The following is an 18,824-nucleotide window of genomic DNA, read 5'->3' on the forward strand; positions in this document are numbered from 1 at the left end:
TAGCTACTAGAACATGAGCTGAGGCAAGAGACTTCTTTCATCATGTCTAGCATGATGCCGGGTACAAAACTGGGAAACATATTTGTGAGGCTTAGAGCAGATAGGCTTTGTTTTTGAGGGGCCTGCAGCCCTGCTCAGGAGACAAGAAAAGTACCTAAAGGGAAATGTCATGAACAGGGGTCACACCCACGTTACCAGCCAGGGGTAGGGTTTGTGGGGAGGAAGTGAGACTGGGAAGGTGCACTCCTCAGTGACGTCATCTCTTGTGACAGGAGTGGCCTTGGGAGGCAAGGTGGGCAGGGTTGCGTTGGGAAAGCCCAAGGGAGGATCCTGGCATGTGATGGGCAGATTCAGACACACAGCTGATGAACCAGCTTAAAATGTAGCTCCTGTGAGAGGGGGCTGTGAGGTCACACTGACTGGGGGGTCGAATCCCTGCCACGTTCTTGGTGGTGGGGACCTTGGGCAAGTTACTTAATCCTTTTGTACCTCAGTTTCTTCATCTGTCCAATGGGAATAGCATGACCTCCTTCATAAGGTTCTTTTGAGGATTAAGTGAGTTCATATGTGTAAGTTGCCTAGTCCAGCATGTGGTAGATACTGAACGTTTTAGATGTTTTTGCTGCTACTGTCCATGCTCTCCCGCTGTATAGGAACCAGCTCCGCACAGCTCCATGTGGACAGCATCTGGAACTGGAGAGAGAAGACATAAGGGAGACTGGGTAGTAGGGGTGAGATAACGAGCCCTGATCCACTTGGTGCTCCTTTCTTGCAGACGGAGGGGCTGAGCCCCCCATTCACAGCACGGGTACCCAGCTCTGCCTCAGCCTATGACCAGAGAGGACTGGCGCCCGGTCAGGAGTACCAGGTCACAGTCCGTGCCCTTCGAGGGACTAGCTGGGGCCCTCCTGCCTCTAAGACCATCACCACCAGTGAGAGCTGGGACTGTGGGCGGGGTGCTGGTTGGAGATCTGGATTTGAGGGTGGGTGGCTAGGAATCTGCCCCACCCCCGTCCCAACCCCAGGAAGGCAGAAGGGAGTGGTGGCGTGGGGACAGAGCTCTTAGAGGGAAAGCTGGTGACTGAGGACCTGACTCGCCCTGACCCCTCTTCTCTTTAATCTGGCTAGTGATTGATGGCCCACAAGACCTCCGGGTGGTGGCTGTGACACCAACCACACTGGAGCTCAGCTGGCTGCGACCCCAGGCAGAAGTGGACCGATTCGTGGTGTCCTATGTCAGCGCTGGCAACCAGAGGGTGCGGCTGGAAGTGCCCCCAGAGGCGGATGGGACAGTGCTGACTGACCTGATGCCAGGCGTGGAATATGTAGTGACTGTCACGGCAGAGCGGGGCCGGGCAGTAAGCTACCCGGCTTCTGTCAGAGCCAACACAGGTATGGCTGGCCAGGCTTAGCCAAGGTGCCGTTTCTCTGTACAGCCGCCCCTTCCTTGGGGGCCCATGTCTAGGGTTCACAGTCTCCTCTGAACGTGCCTTGGCAGGGTGTGTTGGAAAGCACCTGCTGGGGCCTTGCTGTGTGATGGCTGCCCTGGTACCTCAGGGGCTTGGAGTCCTGCAGGAAGGCTATGGGCTGGACCACAGGAGGAGCTGCCCCTGCCCCTCTGCCCCCAGAGAAGCAGGAAATAGGAGAGGCTGTCTGACCCACCAGCTGGGGCAGCAGGCTCTTGAAACAGGCACTGGGACAGCCCTGTGTTCACGGTGGTGGTCAGCCCTTGTAGGGACTGGAATCAGGCAGAGCAGAGATCGGCGTTGCTGGGCACTGTAGACTGGGGTTTGGGGAAGTTAGGTCTCAGAGCAGTGATTTTCCACTAATCCTCAAGGTCTCTTAACAGATGGTTATTTATTTTCTTTTCCTGTGACAGAGGGACGCCCACCTCGCAGTAGCTCACATTCTCTCCTCCCACTCCCCTTTCTCTCCTTCAGACACAGGGCCCCACCTGCTGGCTTTTCTCTTCTTTCTAGGGCACCAACAGTGGCGGGCTTGGAGGGCGAGCGGGGAGGGGCTCCCGGGACACTGACTCCTTTCTCTGGTTCTCTTTCCAGGTGGGGCTGGGGCACAGGCGAGAGGCCTCTGGCTCCCGCGGTGGGGGGGGGGGGGGGGCGGGGGCAGGGGGACGGAGGGAGAGGCTGCCGTGGGGAGGGGCTGCTACTGACCTGCTCTCCCCTTCCCCCTTTTTTGCCCCCGGCAGCACCAGGCCACTACAGTTACCCGGAGGTGCGCCCCCCAGCCCCGTCCCCCAAGCCCCGTCCCCGGCCGGCTCCGGCCCCGCGCCCCCCGCGCCCCGCACGCCCCGCTCGGCCCTCGCGGCCCGCAGAGGAGGGCGAGGAGGAGCCTGGGCCAGGGCCTAGCCTGCCGCAGCCCCCTCGGCGGGCGTGGGGCAACCTGACGGGCGAGCTGGGCCGCTTCCGCGGCACTGTGCAAGACCTGGAGCGCCACCTGAGGGCTCATGGCTACCCACTGCGAGCCAACCAGACCTACGCGTCCGTGGCGCGGCACATCCACGAGTACTTGCAGCGGCGTCGCGCTGCCGCCGCCCCCGTCGGCCCCCCCGCCCCCTCGCCCCGCCGCCCCCACCCCACCGCCAGCCCCGACCCTGGCACCTGGAAGCGGGACTCCAACCAGGGCATCTACGGCCTCTCGCCCGAAGGCGTCGACCGGGTGGCCGCGCCCCGCCACCCCAAGCCCGAGGTTCTGGGCAGTTCTGCCGACGGCTCACTACTGGTGTCCCTTGACGGGCTCCGCGGCCACTTCGAGCGCGTGGTGCTGCGCTGGCGGCCCCAGCCGCCGGCAGAGGGCCCTGGCGGGGAGCTGACCGTGCCGGGCACCACTCGCACCGTCAGCCTACCTGACCTCAGGTCCGGCACCACCTACCACGTGGAGGTCCACGGGGTGCGGGCAGGGCAGACCTCCAAGTCCTACGCCTTCATCACCACCACAGGTAGCATGGGCTGGGGCCACGGGATTACCCATCCCCTGCCCAGCCTCGCCTGCCATTGGAGTCTGCATCCAAGAGTGGCTCCCACCGCCTCACTGCTCAGACCACCACTCCACCCCCACCACACCTCTCGGTCCAGGCTCCAGGGGACCCCAGCACAAAGCATGCCCTCCTGTGTCTCTAGAAGCCGTCTCCACCCCAGGGGCCTGAGGGATACCCAGGGCCAAGGAGAGCTGGTCTTTAGCATTCCCCAGACACTTTGTGGGATTGCCATCCTGGGCATTGGAAGGGACTTTGGGGAAAGGAGGCGGGGCTACGAAAACACACAGGAGCAGTGTGAGTGGGGCACCCAGTGAAACCATCACTTCCCTACTCTGACTCACTGTGGTGAGGATGGCTGAAGGCTGTGGTCAGTGGTTACTGTTTTCCACAGTTTGGCCTTGACCTCAGAGGAACACATCAAAACTGTGTGGGGATGGCCTTGGAGCCATCAGGCAGCTTGTGTCTGTGAGAGGTGAAACCACTGCTTCTTGAGCTGCCTTTCCAGACCTCTTGGCTCACGTCATGCTTGTCTATTCCACAGGAACGATGCCGGGCTGAGGGGAGGGCTGCCCTAGGGAGGGTTGTGGATATATTTTCCCCCCACCAGGGCCCAGATGCCACCTGAGCTGGATGTACCCCCCCCCCAACACACACACACACTCTCTCTTCCCTCTCTCTTCAGTACCCACTCTTCCCTTGCATCTGCCTTCCTTCCCTAACACCACATCTCCTCCTTTCTTCCAGGCTTCTCACTGCAGCACTAATGGAAGCCACGACCACCACCCTCTGGGGAGGGAATGTGCTTAGGGAGGGACATGGAAGTCTGTGGGGGCTGGAGGTCCCCTTGTGAGGGGAGGGATGGCCGGCTTTATTGCTTTTATTTATTGCCTGCAGGCCTGTCTGTTCAGAAATGTGGTTGACAGGGGTACTGAGAGGACTGGGTAGATCACTGGGAGGATGAGGTAGCCCAGGGAGTGGACTCAGAAGCAGAAGAGGGCAGGTCTGTAGGCTCTTAGAGGCTAGAAGGCAGAACCTGGGGGTTGGGATTTCCTTTCTCTCTCTCATTCTCAACCCTCCTGTTTTTCTCACCCTGCCCTTTCCCAGGGTCCTCTCCTTCAGGCCTCTTGGGAGCCACCGATGAGCCTCCTCCCTCGGGCCCTTCCACGACTCAAGGGGTCCAGGCCCCAGAACTGCAGCAGCGCCCCCAGGAGCTGGGGGAGTTGAGGGTGCTGGGCAGAGACAAGACAGGGAAGCTCCGCGTTGCTTGGACTGCTCAGCCTGACACATTTGCCCACTTCCAGCTCCGCCTTCGGGTGCCCGAGGGGCCAGGGGTGCATGAGGAACTACTGCCAGGGGACGTCCGCCAGGCTCTGGTGCCCTCACCCCCTCCTGGAGTCTCATATGAGCTGTCACTTCGTGGGGTCCCCCCGGAGGGCGAGCCCTCTGCCCCTCTCATCTACCAAAGCATTATGGGTATATCCTTAACTCTGCTCAGCTCACTGTCCTGAGGATGGGGGAGGGGCTGGGCCATCAGGGCTTCAGAGGAGGGATGGGTTGGGCTAGTGTTTGGGTTGGAATGGTAAGAGCAAGGAGAAAGAACGTTGGAATTGAAGGTTCAGAGGAAAGAGGAACAGAGGGAGTCTTAGAAGAAGGATGTGGGGTGCGGGGCAGGGGAAAAGAGGATGGGAGGAGAAAAGTCAGAGGCTGGGACTGGGAGTCCAAGAGAGAGGCGGTAGGCTTCTGGCTTTCCACCTGCAGCTTTCTTTGCCCTGTATTCTCCCTAATTCCTGGTCACTAATAGATCTCTGCAGCTAGGTGTGAGAAGGCCTCCAGCCCTGAGGATACAGGCCTGTAGCCCCCTCTGTCCCTTCCCTTCCCCACAGCCCTGCCACCCCCACACTGGGTAGGCTAGGACAGTGGCCCCCCTGCCCTGGGAGGCTGGCCTGCGGTGGACAGTGCTCCATGGTTGCTCCAGCCCATTTCTGCTGGGGACGAAGGTTCCTTAGCGTAGGGCGCTCCCGGCCAGCAGGGCTTCAGAGATGGATGAGGTTGGTGGAAGCAGTGAAACACTCATTTGCCCTCCTGGTCTCTCTTTATGGGACTTGGGTCTCTGCTCTGCCTGCTCCTCCAGGTGAAACTTAGCACTAGGAGAGAGGGCGGTAGGGGAGAGAAAAGTCCAAGTGGGGGACGAAGAGTCTCCAGCTGCTCCAGAGCAGCAGTGAGGAAGCTCTGACTCAGGAACAACCTGGAGGGGGGGACCCAAAACTCCCCCAGAGCTCTTGATGTGGCGAGGGATGCTAGGATGCAAGGGATGGGGAAGCTAGCACAAGGGAAGGGCCAAAGCTCTCACTGCAGAACAGAGGGCTGCTCATGGAGGCCTGGGGGGGAGGAAGTAGAGGCCTTGAGGGACAGAGATGTCCAGGAAGGAGGGACCCAGTGGGCTGAGGAGAGGGAAGGAGACCAGGGACAAGGCAGTGGTCGAGGCTGCTGGCTTTACTTTTGCCCCCACATTCTAGACAGGGATGGGGCGAAGCCTGGGAAGCCCTTGGCCCAGCCACACCTGGGCGAGCTGATGGTGACTGACCCAACCTCCAACTCTCTGCTCCTGCACTGGACGGTCCCTGAGGGCGAGTTCGACTCCTTCGTGATCCAGTACAAGGACAGGGATGGGCCCCAGGTGGTACCTGTGGAGGGATCCCAGCGCTCAGCCCGCATCACTAACCTGGACGTCGGCCGCAAGTACAAATTTGTGCTATATGGGCTCCTGGGCAAGAAGAGACATGGGCCCCTGGTGGCTGAAGCCAAGATCTGTGAGTGAGAGCAGTCACACCCACCCCTACCCCTGGCCCCTGTTTGGTCTTGAGGGAGGTCTTCCCAGTGCTTTGGGAACTCCAGGAAGGCTCCCTGGAGGCCATGGTGCCTGAGATGAATCCTGAAGGAAAAGCAGTGGTAGGTCCAGCAGAGGGGTTGAGGAGGGTGGTGCAGACAGAGGGAGACATGGAGAGTGAGGCAGGAGCAGTGTGGCCCTGGAGGAGAATCCATCTATTTCCTCTGGATGGAGAGCAGGACTCCTGGGGAGCAGAAGGGACGGGGCTTGTGTGTGTCTGACTGAAGAGCTTGGAGCTGCTGTGAGGGTCCCGGCCGGTGTGGGGTGGGCTCTGAAGGGTTTTAAGTGGGAATGATGTGATTTGCTACTTATCTTACAAATAACAAGGGGGCTGCTATAAAGAATTGCTGGAGAAATGAGTTAAGAGCCAGCAAGAAATGATGCGGGTCTGCCTGGGATGGAGGCTTGTGGGAGGTGAAGGACAATGAGGCTGGGTGTGGGAGGTGAAGGACAACGAGGAGGCCCAGGCACTCCGGTGTTCCTAGAGCAGACAGTCCCTTGCGCTGAGGTGAGAAACAGTGGAGGTGAGGACCAGCACAGCTTGGGACACTTCGATAAACCTCTTCGGAGCATTTGTTAACAAGATGTTCTAAGTGTGTCAACACACTTAGTGGCTGTAGCAGCCCCGTGAGGCAAGCCCATTTATAGATGAGGAGAGTCAAGGCACAGAGAGGGAGAAAATGGCGGGGCCGCGGCGGGGATCACTGCTGCCCTCACAGGTCTGGAGAGCAGAGAGGAGGCCTGAAGAGTGGGCATGGGGGGACAGGAGACAGGGTGATGGCATGGGGGAAGCAGAGATAGTGGTTAGCACTCAGGGCGTGGGCAGAGGAAGAGGAGTCTACAGGGCAGCCCGAGGGGGTGACTCGTGGAGAGGGGCACAGCCAGGGAGAGCAGTGTCCCAGATGCCAAAATGAAGGGCGTGGTCAGATTCCATAGGAGTGATTCAGAGCTACAGAGCGTCCACAGCACTTAGCATGGCGAGGTCGCTGCTGGCCCTGGTGAGAGCAGCCAGTGGAGGGTGGAGCTCAATGGAGAGTCTGATGGAGGTGAGGACATGGCTACAACCAGTGTAGACGGCTCTTTCTGGAATCTGGGTTGGGACTAGAAAGCAAGGAGGGAGGCTGGATGGAGCTAGCAGCCAAAGAGAGGAGCTCCTGCAAATGCCCGTCGCTCAGTGGGGGGTAATGAAGGGTTGGTGGTGCAGGGTGGGAAAGAAGGAGATGGGGCCCCAGCACAGGTGTGGGAGGCTCTCCCACATTCAAAAGCTGCAGAGATGGTGCTTCCCTCTCTTGGAGGAGAAACCAGCTAGTAGTTAACACTGGAAGCAGTAGAGATTGTCCTGGAAGACTTCCCTGGCTATGGAGACACAGAGGGAGATGGCTGGGCTCCCTTCTCTCTGAAGCGCCTCACTAGGGTGCAGATAGGGCCACACTAGTCCATGTGGCACGTCTGTGCCATTTAGAAGAAGGCACCTTGCCTTAGGTGAGCATAACTCTGTGCCAGGGCACACAGCTTCGCAAGCAGAGGCTGGCTGGATTTCAGTCCCTTAGTGCTCCCTCAGTCATGCACCTTTGTGCAGTGAACAGCCTGCACAACCTCACACAGCATCCCTCTGTGGGAGACGGAGTACCCCTCTTTCTTTGACCTGTGTTCCTCCTTTCTCTCTACCTCTCTCCCAGTGCCTCAGAGTGATCCTAGCCCAGCGACTCCACCCCGCCTCGGCAAGCTGTGGGTGACAGATCCCACCCCAGACTCACTGCACCTCTCCTGGACTGTCCCTGAAGGCCAGTTTGACTCTTTCGTAGTTCAATACAGGAATAGGGATGGACAGCCCCAAGTGATGCCTGTGGAAGGGCCCGAGCGCTCGGTCATTGTCTCCTCGCTGGACCCTAACCACAAGTACAGATTCACTCTGTTTGGGGTTGCCAACAAGAAGCGTCATGGCCCCCTCACAGCCGATGGGACCACTGGTGAGTGGTGACAACCTGTGCCCCCATGGGACCCCTCCAAACCTTCCCCACACTTGACCTCAGCCAGGAACCAGGTGGGGCCTCCCAGTGTGATGGCTGACTCTGAATCCTGGCCCCACTCCCAGGCTGAGGGAGAGCCAGCCTCCCCCGTCCTGCTGGGTCCCTTCCATCCCATTCAGCTGTTCCCCAAGGCCCAGAGGATGTGTCATACCCTGACTGTGCCAGACTTCCCAGGAGTTCAGCACTTCTAATTAATGCTAGTAGTGACCCCCAGGTATGACGACCCATCCAAACCCCAAACCCCAACCTGGGGCTGCCAGCACAGCCCTCACTGAATCCTCTTATTTCAGCCTCAGAGTCCCCAGTGCAGCCCCTGCTGGGGGAGCTGTCAGTGACTCAGGCAAACCCAGACTCCCTGCGCCTGGCCTGGACCGTGCCCCAGGGCTCCTTTGACTCCTTCGTGGTCCAGTACAAGGATGCACAGGGCCAGCCCCAGGTGGTGCCCGTCAGGGGGCATGAGAACGAGGTCACCATCCCGGGCCTGGAGCCCCACCGGAAATATAAGATGAACCTCTACGGGCTTCATGGCAGGCAGCGTGTGGGACCTGTGTCCGTGGTGGCCACCACAGGTGAGTCAGGGCCACCCAGGCCTCCCTCTGAGCAGGACCCTGCCTGCGGACCCCTTCAGACCTCCCTCCACCTTCTCCTTCTGGGCTCCAATCCTTCCAAGTGCCCCACATCCCAGGACCTCTCATCCAGCCACCAGCCCCTAGCCTTTTTCTCGGCTCTGCTTCTCCATCTCCAAGAATAGGTCCCATTTTCTCCCACCCTGAACACCTGGAGCACCTCGACCCTGGCCTGGCTGGGGTGGTTGTCATTTCCGGCTCCCACAACCAGCTGCCCGCACCCTCCCACCATTGCTGCTCGGCTCAGTGCCAGCAGATCAAAGGCACAAGAGTCCCTCGTTTCCCCCAGCTTCTTTCTGGCATGAAGACACCTTATCCAGGACCCTCAGATCCCTAACTCTCGGCCAGCCGGGAGCAGGGCAAAGGGCCCCCTTTCATTCCGCCCACTGGCCCTCATTCTTCCACCTTTCAGCCTTCCCCGGTCAGCATCGTTTTCGTGGTTGTGTAGCCTCGCGGTTGGGAGCTCAGGCTCTGGATCCCGCTGCCTGTATTTGAAGCCTAGCTCTGCCATTTGCGACCTGTGGGACCTTGTGTAAATTACTGAACATCTCTGAGTTCAGCTTCCTCATCTGTCCAATGAGGATAATGGTACATGCTTCACAGGGTCATTAGAATTAAATCAATGTACAAGCATACATGCTTAGAATAGCACCTGACACATCAAAGCTGCTATTCAGGAGTGAACTGTTATTTTCCCCTGATTTTCTCCCTGCCCACTATCCTTTTCTTCTCATCTCCCTACTTTGTCCAGCCTTGCCTGCTCCCTCCTCGATCTCCTGTGCCCTTGGTGGTACTCCATGGGCCAGGGAGTGGGTCACAGAAGCCAGTCTCCCTTCTCCATGGAACCTCAGTGAAGACTGAGTTGCCAGATGCTAGACAGGTGCCCCTGGGGCTGTGGTTCTAGATGCAGCCAGGGAAGGGCACGGCTCTCCCCAGCCCCTTCATCCCCACATCTTTCTCCCACCCTTGTCTGAAGTGGAAGGAGGGACAGGGCTGCCTGAGGAGGACTTAGCCAGGGCACATTCTGTCTGGTGTCCTGTTAAGTGGAGTGGGGCTGCTGAAAAACCCTGTGGGGGTGCTGGAGCCAAAAGGGAGGAAGGCAGATGGGAAGAGGCCTTATGGCCCCCTTGATTGCCAGAGGTCAGCACTGTCTATGGATGCAGTAGAAAATTCCTCAGGATTTCCTCTGTTCCCATCTCAGCTCCTTTCTCAGACGTGAGCCCAACCTAACAGAAGCCAGCAATATAATCCTTCCAGCAGTACTGACAGGGGCCAGGGGCCTGTCCCAGCGTCCTGAGTTACTGAATGGCTAATACAAAGGCTACCGATCCCCAAAGACTACAGCTTGAGGACTTTGCTGAATGTACTTTATTGTCATAATCAACTAACAAAGCAAGTCACACTGCAAGCCTGTATCCCCTATGTATTCTCTCAGCCCCCCAGGACCTTGTGGAGGAGACGCCTAGCCCCACAGAACCCAGCACAGAGGCCCCGGAGCCCCCCGAGGAGCCCCTCCTGGGGGAACTGACGGTGACAGGATCCTCTCCAGACTCGCTGAGCCTCTCCTGGACCGTCCCCCAGGGCCACTTCGACTCCTTCACTGTCCAGTACAAGGATGGGGACGGGCGGCCCCAGGTGGTGCGTGTCAGGGGTGATGCGAACGAGGTCACCATCGGGGGCCTGGAGCCGGGGCACAGGTACAAGATGCACCTGTATGGCCTGCACGAGGGGCAGCGCCAGGGCCCAGTGTCCGCCGTGGGCATCACCGGTGAGTGTGGAAGGAGCCTGCCTCCTTCTCCTCCCCTCAGTGGCCCCCAGCTTCCCCAAGGCCATGGCTCTCCCTTGCTGCAGTGGTAGCATGACCACCCCCCATTGCTTGGGGGACACCCAGACAGAGCAGTTCACTGGGGACCAGGCTATAGCCAGCTTTGTGACCTTGAGCAATTTTATTTTATTTTTTTTTTAAAGATTTTATTTATTTACTTGACAGACAGAGATCACAAGTAGGCAGAGAGGCAAGCAGAGAGAGAGAGAGGAGGAAGCAGGCTCCCGGCTGAGCAGAGCCCGATGCGGGGCTCGATCCCAGGACCCTGAGATCACGACCTGAGCCAAAGGCAGAAGCTTTAACCCACTGAGCCACCCAGGCGCCCCAAGCAATTTTAAACTTTCTATGCCTCTGTTTCCTCAGGTGCAAAAAGAGGATAGTAACAGGCATCCTGCAGAACTGTAGTGGGGATTAAATGAGTTAACAGACAGGAAGCACTAAGAAAGGGTCAGGTGCAGAACACACAAGCTGTTGGTGTAGCCATAAGGAGGATTATAATTGACCTTGGTCTGGGTCTGCTCTGCGCCCTGTGGCTCGTTCCGCAGCTTAGCTAATCAGATGAGCATGAGACATCAGTCTGTTTGTCAGTGCAGCTGGAAAGTTTCTTTACAGATCATCCAGTGAGTGACTTTATAGCAAAAAGGGACATCCCTTCCATCTCCTCTCGAGCACCACAAAGGACCCAGCCCAGGATCTTCTCTCCAGAGTTTCAGCACCAGGGGCCAGAACCGTGGTAGGCTGCTGGGACTTGGGACTCTCTTGCTGACCTGCCCAGCTTGGCTATAGCAAGGAGTGTCAGTCTCTTTTCCCTTTGCTCAAAGACACCCTTTTTCAAAAACATCTTTTACTATAAGGGGAAAGATTAAAAACTTAAAAGCAGAGAAATGGGTTTTCAGAACATGGTTCCTGTACTTCCACAAAGCCCAACCTCACAGTGACTTGGCTGGTTTAATTTCCAGAACCTTCTACTCATTTCTTTTCATTCTTCAAGTAGCTCTGAGAATAAGGAGAAGGGAAAGCCACCCTGAGTTACTGTCCTGTGGGCCCAAAGAAGCAGGGTGGGAGGCTCATGCCAAGCCCAGATATGCTGCCAAGGATTCTTTTCAGGTGCCCCTCTGTCTGCAGCCTTTCCCAGGTGGCTACACTGCACTCTGTGAGGCCCTGGCCCTGGCCCCCAGGGAAGAATGGACTATGTTGGGCGCTGGCTGAGGCAGTGCAATAAAGGAAAATGGAGATCAGATATTTGACAGACTGAGTTCTGTTTATGGCTCCCCTGGTTCTCAGCTTCGTGATGGAGCATGACGTTCATTGTCAGAGCAGGAAGGTGATGGGTTGCCTGCTGAGCTATCCAGGCGGCTGTGCCCGGCCCACGGCAAGTGCTCTACCACTGCCAGGATGAGAGGCCAGTTAGAAACATTTCTAATAAGAAAAAGATGTCCAGTGCAGCCTGGGGAGCGCCATGTTCGTGGGTAGTGGTAGTTCCACCTTTTTCTAGTTAAGACAAGCCACAACAGTCAGGCTCGTTTGATGGTGGTAGACCATTTCTCTTCCTCATGGGAAGACGTACAGACACGGCAGAAGTGAGCCAAAAGTGGATGGGACAGGAGGGATCAGAGCTGCAAGGAACATGAAACACTGCCAGGCCTGCTACCTGGTCCCTAGTGTTAGATGTTAGATGCTTGCTAACATGGCGGCCACTCCTAGTGGCCCTCAGCTGCCTTCATCCCTGCCCTCCCCATGTAGACTCAGTTGTCTTTCTGAGGCCTCCCAAACAGGTTTTCCTCTGCTTGGAGCCTGAGTTTATCCTCCCACAGACGCCAGAGAAAGCAGCTCTTGGAAGCCACCCGCCCCCGCCACCTCCTCCACTGTCTTACTTCTGGGGACCACCTTCCATGTTTGGTCACTATTGAGGAGTGCCCCCCAGACTTAGCTGATTCTTGCACAGTGGGGCCCACTGGGTCTCGAGCGGGGCCTTTCCCAGCCAAGTCATGCAGACCACTCATGAGTTTAACAAATGTTTGTGGAGCACCCACTATGTGCTGGGCAACAGGGACACAGCAGTAAGCAAGGCAAAGCACCCCCGCTGGGAGCTCATGTTCTAGTAGAGGGAAACAGACTCCAGACTGCCCATATCTGTCTGTGGTACCGTCTGTGACAGTGATGAGCCCTAGAGAAAAGTCCAGCAGGTGAGATGGTGAATGGGTGGGAAGGAGGTGGGAAAGGGCTTCCCTGCGGTTAGAGCAGAGGGAGGGACAGGACAAGGCACGTGCACTTTTGGGAAGAATATCCCGGGCAGAAGAAAGTGCCCCGACCCTCTGTGGATAAGCCAGAAAGGTCTGGAATGGAGAGCAGCTATGTGAGAGATGATCGTGGGACCTCAGAGATCATTGTAAGGACTTGGTTTTTGCCCTGAGTGAGATGGAAGTCATTGTGGGAACAGGCTCTGACTAATGGGTCAACAGGGATCAGAGGCAGGGGGAGGGTGGAGGAGGGAGAGGATTTAGGAGACCCATGTAGCCCAGTGGGACTAGTGGTGCTTGGAGATGGTAGCAGTGGAGTGGAGTTAGCAAGGGGGATTGGCTTCTGAAGGTCCTGCCAACAGACCTTCCTCGCCGGCTAGGTTTAGAGTATGGGGGGACTCGGGGACAACACCCAGGATGAAGTGGTGGCTTTGCTGGGGTAGGGAGGTCATGACCAAGCAGGTGGGGGGGGCAGTCCATGAGCTTGCTTTTGGACTTCATGAGTTTGAGACACAGACCAGGCACCCAAGGAAGATGCGAGTCTGCAGGTCCTGGGGTAGGGGACTTGGAGCCAGTGACCTACACCCCTCCCCAACCCCAGCACAACTTCAGGTCCTGGCAGGAACTTAGTGAGGGCTTGTGGCCAGGCAGATGTCGCCAATCAGTGTAGTTCTACATCAGGAGAAGCTCGTGGATGCCACAAAAACAGACATAATTACTAACAAGGGAAAGAGGAGCTTTTCCTAACAGCCTTCCACTGTCTCTGTCTCAGCTCCACACCCAGAAGAGACCCCAGCCACAGAGCCGCCCCTGGAGCCACGCCTGGGGGAGCTGACAGTGACCGATGTGACCCCCAGCTCCATGGGCCTTGCATGGACAGTCCCCGAGGGCCAGTTTGACTCCTTTGTGGTCCAGTACAAGGGCAGGGATGGGCAGCCCCAGGTGGTGCCTGTGACCGCAGACCAGCGCAAGGTCACCATCCCTGGCCTGGAGCCTGCACGCAAGTACAGGATGAACGTCTATGGGCTACATGATGGGCAGCACATGGGCCCCCTCTCTGTAGTAGCTGTGACCGGTGAGTGAGTAGGGGTGAGGCAGCTCGCATCCCTGGCTACCCAGAATCCCCCATCCCACAAACCCTCTCTCAGGTTCTGCCTTGCAGGCCTCCATAGGTCCTTCCTGAGGTCACAGGCACAGTAGTCTGTTCCTTGACTCCTTGGCCTCTTCCCTAGGCTAGAACCTTCCTGTTCTCCAGTCCCTCTCCATTTTGCCTTCTCCCTCAGGCAAGAATGTCTTGCTTCCATCTGACCTAAATCTGACTCTGTCTGTCTTCCCTAATTGTCCACAGCTGTTCCCTTCCTTTCTCTCAAAACCCTGCTGTGACTTGGCCACAGCCAACAACTTCCCCTGATGTTCTTTTTCTGTTGGGCTTCTCTTCTCAGAAGTCCTTAGTGCCCCAAGTGCTATAGCCTTCCTTTCTCCTGGAAGTGGCCCTTGCTGTTGGGTCCCTGGGGACAGGGTGCTGCCATTTTTCTACCACGGTGTCTGATGAAACCCATGGACCCCTCTCAAAGCAGGGCTTTAAATTCTATAACATAGGGGTGCCTGGGTGGCTCAATCATTAAGCGTCTGCCTTCAGCTCAGGTCATGATCCTGGGGTCCTGGGATGTAGTTCCGCATTGGCCTCTCTCCTCAGTGGGAAGCCTGCTTCTCCCTCTCCCACTCCCCCTGCTTGTGTTCCCTCTCTTGCTGTGTCTGTCTCTCCCAAATAAATAAAGAAAATCTTTTTAAAAAAATCTATACCATAAATGCATAAGGTTAGAGAGGAAACCAGTTATATTGATGTTCAATTATCAAAATATTTTAAATTCAAATTTATGACTTAGTAATACAGGAACTCTTTATCAGTTCATTAAATAACAAGTCTTGGGGCATGTGTCATAACCTACCCACATTTCAAAGGAGGGAAGAGTGTAAACAGTACTTTGAAGTCTGCACAGTTATTCTAAGATGACATGAACACAGTCCTAGGTATGTGACACCACAGTGAGCACCAGAGGAAGTGCTACATTTCAGTGAGAGGTCAGGGAAAATATCGATGTGACTGTGTCTCATCTAGCTCAAGGACCCTTTAGGCCCTGGGAGCCCAGGAGCCCTTCAGGGTTGGGGACAGGCGTTCTCCTGCCCAAGGTCTCAGCCACGTTATGTGTTTTTCTGGATTCTAGCTCCCCTCCCCACAGCCCCAGCCACAGAGTCCCCCCAGGAGCCACAGCTGGGGGAGCTGACAGTGTTAGACATGACCCCAGACTCCGTGACCCTCTCTTGGACGGTCCCCAACGGTGAATTCGACTCCTTCATGGTCCAGTACAAGGACAGGGATGGGCAGCCCCATGTGGTGCCTGTGGCCACAGACCAGCGTGAGGTCACCGTCCCCGGCCTGGAGCCCGGCCGGAAGTACAAGTTCCTGCTCTATGGGCTTCAGGATGGCAAGAGACACAGCCCAGTCTCTGTAGAGGCAAAAACAGGTGAGAGGCCCCCAATCCCCCAGCAGTCTGTCCACCCTCTTCACAGTGCCTAGTCTCTCTCCTTCTGCTTGTCTTCCCTGTGTCCACCTCTTCTGTTTTGTTTAAAAAGCCATACTGCCGGGGCGCCTGGGTGGCTCAGTGGTTAAGCCTCTGCCTTCTGCTCAGGTCATGATCCCAGGGTCCTGGGATCGATCCCCGAATTGGGCTCTCTGCTCAGTGGGGAGCCTGCTTCCCTTCCTCTCTCTCTCTCTGCCTGCCTCTCTGCCTACTTGTCATCTCTGTCTGTCAAATAAATAAATAAAATCTTAAAAAAAAAAAAAAGCCATACTGCCGACCCCGGTTCAGGGCAAATGAGAACCAGGGAAAACAGGGCCAGGTCCTGGGTCTGTGCTTCACTGACTTTTTCTCTCTTCTCATAATTTTCACTGCTGTTGAATGGGGGAAGTCCCTTAGGACCCTTCCTGGAAGGTGGGACATGGGAGACTGGGAGTGCTGGGGGAGGCCCAAGGGAGTCAGGAGCCCTTTCCACCTGCTGGGCCTTGCAGCCCTCAGCCTTGTGCAGCCCTCACCTCCTGAGAGTTTTGCCATCACCCTCTTTCTTAGCCTACTGGCTCAGGCCCATCGGGTCCCCTCTTTGCCTTCCCTAGAGGGCCCTTTTCCTCCTGTGCCCTCTTCCCAGGGCCTCAAAAACTGGGAAGCAGAGGAGCCCAGGGCTGGAGGCCCAGCCAGGCCCATTAGGGCCCAGCCCAGCTGTGCCCCTTTCCTGGGTTTCAGTCCAGGCCCTCCCCTGCCCCTGGGGGCTCCCTGATGCCAGAAAACTCTAGCAATAACAATGCTGTCAGCATCCTCACTGGCCAAGAAGGCAGCAGGCCAGCTCCTTCTCAGGCCTCAGGATGGCTTCGGGGCAGACACCAGATCCTTTCTCCATGTGAGCTCCCCTCCTTCTCCCCCGCTCCCCACACCAAGTAGACAGTCCCTACTCCTCCACCAGGCCCTAAGAGGGCCACCTCCAACATAACATCCTCCTTTCTCATCTGCTGTGTATACTTGTCAGGGATCCTGTGCCCCCTCCGATGTTCTTAGGACCTCAGATTTCCCCAGGGGCCAGGCAAATCACAATGAGTAGGATCCTTGGTAAAAGGAAATAAGTAAATCAAGCTGTATCCTGATAGGAGCATAGTCTCTAAGAAGTGGGAAGACTGGACGGCAGGAGGAATAAGATAAGCAGGAAGCTAGCGATTCTTTTTTCCGCAGAGATGTCCCGTTGGCTAAGTGGAGGGAGGCATGGGCCAGTTGGGGATGGTGGCAGAGATGGGAGAGTGATGGAAATATTTTGGGGAAGTACTGATCATTTGGGCAGCCCTGGGTTTTTCCAACTCTAGTGGGAAGCAGTCAAAGAGTCATTCTGGAAAAAAATAAACACAAGAATCTTTCCTCTCCATCAGCTGCCCAAGGTGACGTCAGCCTCAAGGCCCACCCCCGCCTGGGGGAGCTGTGGGTGACAGATCCCACCCTGGACTCATTACACCTCTCCTGGACTGTGCCCGAGGGCCATTTTGACTCCTTTGTGGTCCAGTTCAAGGACAAAGATGGGCCCCACATGGTGCCCGTGGAAGGCCACGAGCGCTCGGTCACCGTCACCCCTCTGGACCCTGGTCGCAAGTACAGATTCCTCCTTTATGGGCTCCTGGGCAAGAAGCGCCATGGTCCCCTCACTGCTGAAGGCACCACAGGTGAGGGCATCCCTGCAGGGCCAACCTCTTCTCCTGGAGCTCCCCTGGGGATGGCGGCTGTACCCGGCCGGGCCAGGGAAGAGGGTGGTCACTTGTGCTGGCATCCATCACAGCACTTACTCTCCTCACACAGTCCCATAACACTAGCCCTATAGGACTCAGCTATGGCAAAGCCCTGCCCCTAGACCTCTCAGCCCTGCCCTTTGAGATCACCCACTACCAGAAACAGCTCAGCCGCCTTCTCTCTGTCTCCCTCTCAGAGCCCAGGAGTGGTGTGGACGATGGTAGAACAAGGCACCCCCCAAAGCCCCATCTCGGGGAAGAGCTACAGGTGACCAGCGTGACACCAGACTCTGTGAGCCTCGCGTGGATGGTCCCTGAGGGCCACTTTGACTCCTTTGTGGTCCAGTACAAGGACAGGGACGGGCAGCCCCAGGTGGTCCCTGTGGAGGGCAGCCTCAGGGAGGTCAGCGTCTCTGGCCTGGACCCAGCCCGCAGGTATAAGCTGCTGCTGTACGGGCTGCACCAGGGCAAGCGTGTGGGTCCCATCTCTACCATCGCCTTGACTGGTGAGTGAGGCTGTGGCCGGAAGTCGCTGCCCCGCCTTCCGGCTTCAGCTCTCCTGGTCTGACCGAGCCAGGGGGTTTCTGAACTGCTTATTTCCCTTCTTTTAGGGGAAGGGATAGCCTTATTGAGGCATAATTCACATACAATTTTATATGAACAATGAATTTTTGGTAAATATGTAAGTCATGAAACCATTACCACGATTGAGATACAAAAGATTTCTGTTTCTGGTTCCCAGAAGCCATTTCCCCATGCCCCTTTGCCATCAGTTCCCCCAATGCCAGCCTCTGTCAGCCTCTAATTCCTTTCTCTCCTTATACTTTTACCTTTGTAAGCCTCTCACTTAACAGACTCATACAATACATACTCAGCGCTTGGTTTCTAACACTTAGCATAATGCTTTGGGAATTCATCCTCGTGTTCCATAGTTGGTCCTTTTTACTACTCACCTCTAGCCTTCACCTCCTCCCCTCCTTCCCTCTCACTGGAGAGCCTTGTGGAGACAGATCAGTCACTCATCTCTACGTGTCTCTCCGAACCAGCCCCCAGAGAAGATATCAAAGCCGAGATCCCAAGTCCTCCAGGGCCTGAGCCCCTCCTAGGGGAGGTAACTGTGGAGGAAGCGACACCAGACACCTTGCATCTCTCCTGGACCGAGACTGAGGGCGATTATGACTCCTTTGAGGTCCACTACACAGACCAAGATGGGCAACTCCAAGTGGTCAGGATAGATGGTGACCGGAATGATGTCATCCTCTCTGGCCTGAAATCTGAGCACAGATACCTAGTGAACTTGTATGGTTTCCGTGGCCAGCAGCGCGTGGGTCCTGCCCACATTGAGGCCCTAACAGGTAACCAAGGAGAACTCCACTATAGCTCCTTCCTCCAAGTGGCTGGGAGAGCCCAGAGGAGACAAAGTCCCCATGGTCGCCCGGCCCCTCTCTCAGGTCCAACTTGTTCTCTCTCATGTATCTGTTCAGCCCCAAGGGAAGAGGAGGATGAACCTTCAGAACCTCCCACCAAGCCCCGCCTGGGGGAGCTGGCCGTGACCGACCCCACCTTTGACTCCCTGCACCTCTCCTGGACTGTCCCCGAGGGCCAGTTTGACCACTTCCTGGTGCAGTACAAGAACGGGGACGGGCAGCCCAAGGCGGTGCGCGTCCCGGGGTATGAGGAGGGGGTCACCGTGTCAGGCCTGCAGCCAGACCACAAGTACAAGATGAACCTGTATGGCTTCCACGGTGGCCAGCGTGTGGGCCCAGTCTCTGCCATTGGGGTGACAGGTGAGTTGATGGTGGAAGCCCCGGAGCAGGGCCAGTGAGAGGATCTCCCTCTCTCAGGTGATAGGTGACTGGGTGCAGGAGGCCCCATGCTTGAGGCTGAGCCATGGTGCCTG

At 56.9% G+C, this 18,824-nt stretch overlaps 1 protein-coding gene across 11 annotated transcripts in view; it reads left to right on the plus strand.

Annotated features, from left to right (window-relative positions):
• The window catches only part of TNXB (tenascin XB), a 54,649-nt gene that overhangs the window by 14,472 nt on the left and 21,353 nt on the right, over positions 1 to 18,824 (plus strand). For 9 of the 11 annotated variants that reach the window (XM_082732665.1, XM_082732668.1, XM_082732671.1 and 6 more), the window contains exons 5-18: positions 776 to 932; positions 1,129 to 1,392; positions 2,207 to 2,956; positions 4,100 to 4,468; positions 5,512 to 5,805; positions 7,562 to 7,852; positions 8,203 to 8,481; positions 9,974 to 10,306; positions 13,376 to 13,678; positions 14,829 to 15,128; positions 16,574 to 16,861; positions 17,122 to 17,430; positions 17,971 to 18,279; positions 18,409 to 18,711. In XM_082732665.1, coding sequence (XP_082588791.1) covers positions 776 to 932; positions 1,129 to 1,392; positions 2,207 to 2,956; positions 4,100 to 4,468; positions 5,512 to 5,805; positions 7,562 to 7,852; positions 8,203 to 8,481; positions 9,974 to 10,306; positions 13,376 to 13,678; positions 14,829 to 15,128; positions 16,574 to 16,861; positions 17,122 to 17,430; positions 17,971 to 18,279; positions 18,409 to 18,711 — 4,549 coding nt within the window. The remainder of the gene's footprint in view (positions 1 to 775; positions 933 to 1,128; positions 1,393 to 2,206; positions 2,957 to 4,099; positions 4,469 to 5,511; positions 5,806 to 7,561; positions 7,853 to 8,202; positions 8,482 to 9,973; positions 10,307 to 13,375; positions 13,679 to 14,828; positions 15,129 to 16,573; positions 16,862 to 17,121; positions 17,431 to 17,970; positions 18,280 to 18,408; positions 18,712 to 18,824) is intronic. The other 2 variants (XM_082732673.1, XM_082732667.1) reach the window with 1 other exon arrangement.

Source organism: Mustela nivalis (assembly GCF_964662115.1).
Source record: "Mustela nivalis genome assembly, chromosome: 5".
NCBI lineage: Eukaryota > Metazoa > Chordata > Mammalia > Carnivora > Mustelidae > Mustela > Mustela nivalis.